Source organism: Lactuca sativa, chromosome 4 (assembly GCF_002870075.4).
Source record: "Lactuca sativa cultivar Salinas chromosome 4, Lsat_Salinas_v11, whole genome shotgun sequence".
Taxonomy (NCBI): domain Eukaryota; kingdom Viridiplantae; phylum Streptophyta; class Magnoliopsida; order Asterales; family Asteraceae; genus Lactuca; species Lactuca sativa.
Window position 1 is genome coordinate 235,935,739 of NC_056626.2, and position 6,284 is coordinate 235,942,022.

Here is a 6,284-nt window from a genome sequence, read left to right on the forward strand (position 1 = left end):
AACAACTACAACAACTCCAACAACAATCGTCACAACAACAACAACCACCAATTTCACAACCACCAAGCTCACAACCACCACTTTCGCCGGATTTTGTTCCGGAAACGCAACCTTCACCACCACCTCAACCAAAAAAGAAAAAAGGAAAAAAAACCGGCCCGACCCACTACCACCCAAGAAAGGGTCCCATGGACAAAAGAAGAAGAAGAAAAGTTAGCAGAGGCATGGGTGGCGGCTTCCGAAGATCCAATTATAGGAGATAGCTAGCCTTACAGAAGTTTTTGGGAAAAAGTCTGAGCCATTTTTTACGAGTTAATGGAAAGTGAAACTCGAAATGCAGATCAAATTACGTCGAAATGGCGAGATATTCGACTAAAATGCACCGAGTTTGGAGGAATCTACAACAACCTCCTAAACATACGCAAAAGCGGCTCGAACGATTTTGATGTTTTCAAGGCGGCCATGGACCAATTTGAAAAAACAACGCCAACACGCAAAGCTTTTCCGTATATGAAACCGTGGCTAAAATTGAAAGACGCCCCAAAATGGAAAGAGCAAACGGAAGGAAGTTCCCAATCTTCCGGTTCAAAGCGTTGGAGAAACCCCGATGGAACTTCTCAACAATCGGACGGCCGAACACACATCAACGTCAACGACGATCCGATAGATCTTGAAAACGACCAACCTCTTCGTCGGCTCGTTGGAAGAAATAAAGCAAAAAAAGCGGCGTCAACATCTTCGAATTCTAGTGTTAAGGATATGTTTGGCGATAAATTTGATTGATATGTGCAACTTCAAGAAACGAAGGCCGAGGTAATGACTCGGATGGAACGAAAAATGATCGAAGCACAAACATCATTTCAAGAGGCACAAGAGACACTCCAAACAAAAACCGATATGGAAATCTTGAAAATGAAGTGGACGACCTTGAGGGCGAAGACTTGGAACTTTTCCAAGCAATGAAAGAGTCGATTCGAGCCCGATGTAGGCGTAGGGGGTAGTTTATTTTATTTATGGTTGGATTGTTTAGTTTTTTTTAATGTTTTTTTTTTAATTTTTTTTTAAATATAACTAATGTAATTTTTACTTTGATTGTTATTTTTATTTTATTTTTTAGTTTCAATTAATTTAGTTTTTATTTAATGTAATTTTGGTATTTTAATTTAATGGAAAAAATAGCATTAAAAAAATGTTTTTAATGTATTCTTGAATTAAATTTAAATAAAAAAATGAGGTCGAGTGGTGTGTTTAGTGGTAAGTATCCCATGTTAGTGGGAGTGGAATGTGGTACTGATGTGGCACCCACCACATATGTGGTATGTGGTGGGTATAACGGATGGTCTAAGATTTTTACTTTTTTACAACCTTTCTTTTATAAAAATAGCACTTTTAGTCCTTTATATAAAAGAATTTCATTTTAGTCGTTAAACCATTATTTTGACACTTTTGTGTCATAAACTTGTAGAAAAGACATTTGCACCCCAATTTTTGTTTTGTAACCAGTTTTAGTCCTTCCAGAATAATGTTTTCTCCGTTAAACCCTCAATTTCGCAACTTTGACAGTTTTGGCCTAAAATAGAAATTTTTTACATTTTTGATCCTTTTTGAATTTGAAAAGCATTTTTGACCATCGGAATTGTTTTTTTCACTTCAAATCCCCTATTTTACAGAAATTTGCATTTCCAGCCCCTCAAATTTAGAAATGTCACACTTTGAAGCTTATTGGGCCGAAAAGCCCAAATTTAGCCCATTAAATTCAAAATTTACATTTTAAGCCCCTCAAAAATGTTGATGTTCAGAAAAATTATTTTAGAAACTGTTTGGACCCTTTTGACCCTCCAAAAATTATAATTTGTCGGTTTGGACCCAAATCTTTGTATTTTTGACAATTTAAGCCCAAAAATGAGTTTTATGTTCATGTATGATCATTCTAACCATATAAACTATTTTTCTTGAATTGAATAGTGTAAAATAGTTTAAGTTATGTTTATTTCTTTCCCCATGTTTTAGATGTCGATTTTTACAAACTTTTTGGATAATATATTCATCACAAACACATGATATCACACACCTACATGCATCAAATCACACATAGCATACATTTACACATAGATCTACACATTTACTTGTATTCTCCCCCATAAAAACTCATAAAAACCGAAAAGAAGGGGGTATGAAACTCACCTTAAGTTGTGGATCGGTTTTGAAGAAGAAAAGATAAGAGTTTGTTGTTATTTTCGGCCCTACCAACCTTTCTTGGAAGATCTCGAATTTAAAGAGCTTCTAAGGTGCTAGATCACAAGATTGAATGGATTTAGAAGAGATTTTGATGAAATGAAGGGATTTAGATCATAAGTTAGCCATTAACTTACCTTAGATGATGAATTACTTGATGAAGATCCTTAGACTTCAAGCAAAATTTTCGAGATTTTGGATGAAGAGGAGTGGATGATTCTTGAGTGATTTAGAGAGAGTTTTGTGAGGTGTGTGTGTTCATTCTCTTTCTTTCGGCTGAAGGAAAAAGAGGGAGAGGGAGAGAGAAGATTGATGAGATAGTGCATGGATACTTGGGTTATTTGCATGGATAACCTCCATGTAAAAATGAGGTGGCAAGGCCTAAGTCAACTGTTCCCCATGGATTGGGCTTGGGCCGAGAATGGAGAAAAGAGAATAGAGTTTTGGGCCTTAAATGCTTAAGCCCAATTTTCATGGTTATGTTGAGTCGTTTTTGGTCCAAATAAATATAAATGTGATTTTTATGACCTATTAGGGCTAAATTAGGTTAATTATGGCCCAATATGGTTCATTTAAATAATTTACTTCATTCTAGGCCCAATATGGCCCAAAATATTGAAATAAATGGAAGTGGGTCCAATTAGAGCCCATTCAAGAGTTCTAAGCCCAAGATAGTCCAATTGGAAGCTTATTGGTCTATTGGGCCCAATAAGGAAATCCTAATCCATAATGGACTTAAACAAGGATTTCTAAGGTTTCTAATTGCTTGTTGACTATTTGCAATGCTTGTATGAAGTGTTTGAATGAAATTTTGTTGTCATAGAGTAAACATCATACATGCTTTCATGTTTTTGATTCATAATTGGCATAAGTGTTGTAGTTAAAAGACACAAAAATTTCTAGTTGTGACAGTAACATACTTGACACTTTCGTAGCCTGTACTGAAGGCTAGTAAATTGAAGGTGGATCCTAGGACCCACCTAATAAAAGTAAATGAAATATATATGCTATATATCAAAAAAATTAGGGAGGTACCTTAAAATTATTGAAGGATCTACTTAAAAGTTTTGGCAAAAAAATGTGTAAAAATATGTGATCTTAAAATAGTCAAATACCTCAATCCACGTAAAATTTAATAAATAGGTAATAGCCCAATACATAACAAATGAAAAAAATATATCATTTTTTTGTGAAAGATTGCCTCAATCAAAATGGTTAAATATCTCAATCTACGTAAAATTTAATCAATTGGGAATAGCCCAATACATAACAAATGAAGAAAATAACAAATGAATACCTCAATCAGCTGTGATTTTTGATTTGGATAAAATAATTGAAATGTCTATAACCGTGATAAGTTTAATATAACTATTGAAGTTGTGTATAAATGTTCTATAGCGACCGGACCAGGCAGTACTATTTTGTACTCTTTCATTTTTTCGGTTTCATTTATATAAAGAATCACATGATATTTTTATTTTGGATTCGTCATTGTATGTTACTAAACAAGTCAAACGATTTTTTCGGGAATTTATTGGAACATTTGGTCAAATCTATCTAAGTGGTGTTAAACCTTCATTGTTTTTCCAAAGGAAAATTCATAAATAACTACCTACGACTCTACGAGGCATTTGCTGCATTTGGTGACAAAAAAATCCATTGGAAAACCGTTTAGTACAAATACATTAAACGCTAAAAAAGATCTGAAGTGGGTCCGTAAGTCATATAATTGAGGGACACGTTCTGATTTTTTAACAATTTTTTTGTTGAAATATTTAATCGTATCACCTACTTTCAAATGTGGTGCACACGCACCCACATCTCCTATTGCCACGTCAAGTTACGAAGCAAATCAAAGATAAATAAACAAATACAGCTACTACACATATAGAAAACAACACAACATAAACCATTATTACCAACAATAACTCCAATAGGAAACTAAAATAGTAACATATCATGCACCAATAGGGTACATATCATGTGACAAACGAGGGGAAAGGAGGACGTCAAGTGTGGTTGCTTTGCTGCAAGTCGCTCCGAAGATCTCTTCCATATCAACGGGTTCATTTCCTGGGGTTTTCATCTCAAACTGTTGTATTAAAGTAGCTAACGCTAAACGTGAAGCGTGCTGAGCAAATAAAATACCAGGGCACACTCTTCTTCCAGTACCAAAAGGAAGCAATTCAAAATGGTTTCCCTTGAGATCAATATCTTTATGAGTTGTCAGGAATCTTTCAGGCTTAAACTCTTCCGGATTTGGCCATATCTTAGGATCACGATGAATTTTCCAAAGGTTTAACAGCAAACGTGTTCCACTGGGGATTTTGTAGCCCTGAACAACACAATCCTCCATGGTTTCATGAGGAAGCCCAAGAGGTCCAGGTGCGTATAAACGCAATGTTTCTTTGAAGATTGCATCAATGTAGACTAGGTTCTTTAGGTCTGATTCTTCTACTGGCCTATTCCTTCCAACATGCTCATCAATTTCATCTTGGGCAACTTTTATAGTTGTTGGGTTGTTAAGCAACAAACACAAAGACCATGTTAAGGTCACAGCTGTTGTGTCCAATCCAGCAATTAGCATGGTCTGCATGTTTTGAAAATATTAAAACAAATCCAACTTGTAAAATGTTGTATCTTTAAAATAATGACATGAACCTAGAAAATCTCTAAGCGGTAGTGATGTTAATATCATCTAGTCAAAATATATCCTTATAAACTTTGAAGATGTATAAATTAAATAAAGAAATAATGAAATGAAGTAAAAGTAATAGATGAAGTTGAAGCTTACCAAACATGTAGCCTTGACTATAGTATCATGGTCATGACCGGGGAATTCCTCTTCGGAAGCACCTTCAACAATGGAAATGAGCACATCCATAAGGACTTGGTTGCCTTCATCTTGTTGCTTCGACTTTCTCTTTCTTTTATGCTCCTCTAACCATCCATCAAAGATCTCGTCCATCTCTTTTCCAGTGATCCTCATCTCTCTCTCATATCCTCCTATGTCGAAACGCTTCAGAGATGGAATAAAATCAGACACCACAAATGCGCCCAATAACTGAAAGAATTTCCTTGCCACTTTCTGAAATCGAATCCCTTCTTCATCATTGAGCGAAAGCCTTTTTCCAGCAACAACCCGTAAAAGACCATTCAATATCAAGGTCCCAAACCATTGTTGCATATCCAGCTTTACCATGTCTGATCCTGTAGTCTCTTTATTCTTTAACCAAGCCGCATATATCTCTGCTGTGGATTCTCTAAGCTCTGAAACTCGAATAGGTGCAAGCATCTCAACTCGTTTTGGAGAGAGAACCTGGAGCATGATGATCTTGCGCACTTGTCGCCAGTAGTCCCCATAAGGAGCAAGAGCAAAGATGGCATAGTTATAGCCCATGAGTTCCACTGCCATCAACTTGGGTCGACTTGAAAAGGCCTTATCATTTATTGTAAAACACTCTTTTGCTATCTCGCTGCTACTCACTACCAAAGCATTGTGAACACCGAGCTTGATGGTGAAGATAGGGCCATATGTTTCTGATAATTTCGCTAACACCCTGTGAGGTAATCCGGATGAACCTAAAAGGTGTAGGTGTCCGATTACAGGCCATTTGCCCTTTGCTTGAGGTGGGCCTCTGTTCTCTCCTTTCTTTCCACCTTTTGGTATCAAGATTTTCAGTAGGAATGTTAGTAAAGCAACAAAAAAAAGGGTTGCTATACTTGTTGAAAACGAGAGAGAGAACTCCATGTTTTCTACCACAAGATAGAATTTTGAATTTGACGATACAAAGATATCAAAATATATTCAAATACATGCCACTAAGTGGCTACTATCCTTGTATATTTTTTATAATTAATAACATATATTTGCATGGCAGATATTAACTCTGATTTGAACAAAGAATAAGTCAACAAATATCAGATGGGTACTTTTGTTGGCGACGATTTGTTTTTATTAAATATATTAATTAAACTGTACCATCACACTTATCAAGAAGAGAACACGTATCAAAATCGAATTTAAAGCTAGCCCTTGGTGTATCTCA

At 35.7% G+C, this 6,284-nt stretch overlaps 2 protein-coding genes across 2 annotated transcripts; one reads left to right on the forward strand and one right to left on the reverse strand.

Annotated features, from left to right (window-relative positions):
- The first annotated feature begins 315 nt into the window (after positions 1-315).
- On the forward strand, positions 316-783 carry LOC111897670 (glutathione S-transferase T2-like). The gene has a single exon (XM_023893621.1). The coding sequence runs from the start codon at positions 316-318 to the stop codon at positions 781-783; it is 468 nt and encodes a 155-aa protein (XP_023749389.1).
- A 3,311-nt stretch (positions 784-4,094) lies between these two features.
- On the reverse strand, positions 4,095-6,051 carry LOC111897678 (cytochrome P450 CYP82D47). Its single transcript, XM_023893628.3, has 2 exons — positions 5,030-6,051; positions 4,095-4,825 (listed from the first exon to the last, which is right to left on the reverse strand). The coding sequence occupies exons 1-2, from the start codon at positions 5,984-5,986 to the stop codon at positions 4,193-4,195; spliced, it is 1,590 nt and encodes a 529-aa protein (XP_023749396.1). The 5' UTR covers positions 5,987-6,051; the 3' UTR covers positions 4,095-4,192.
- Between the last annotated feature and the right edge of the window lie 233 nt (positions 6,052-6,284).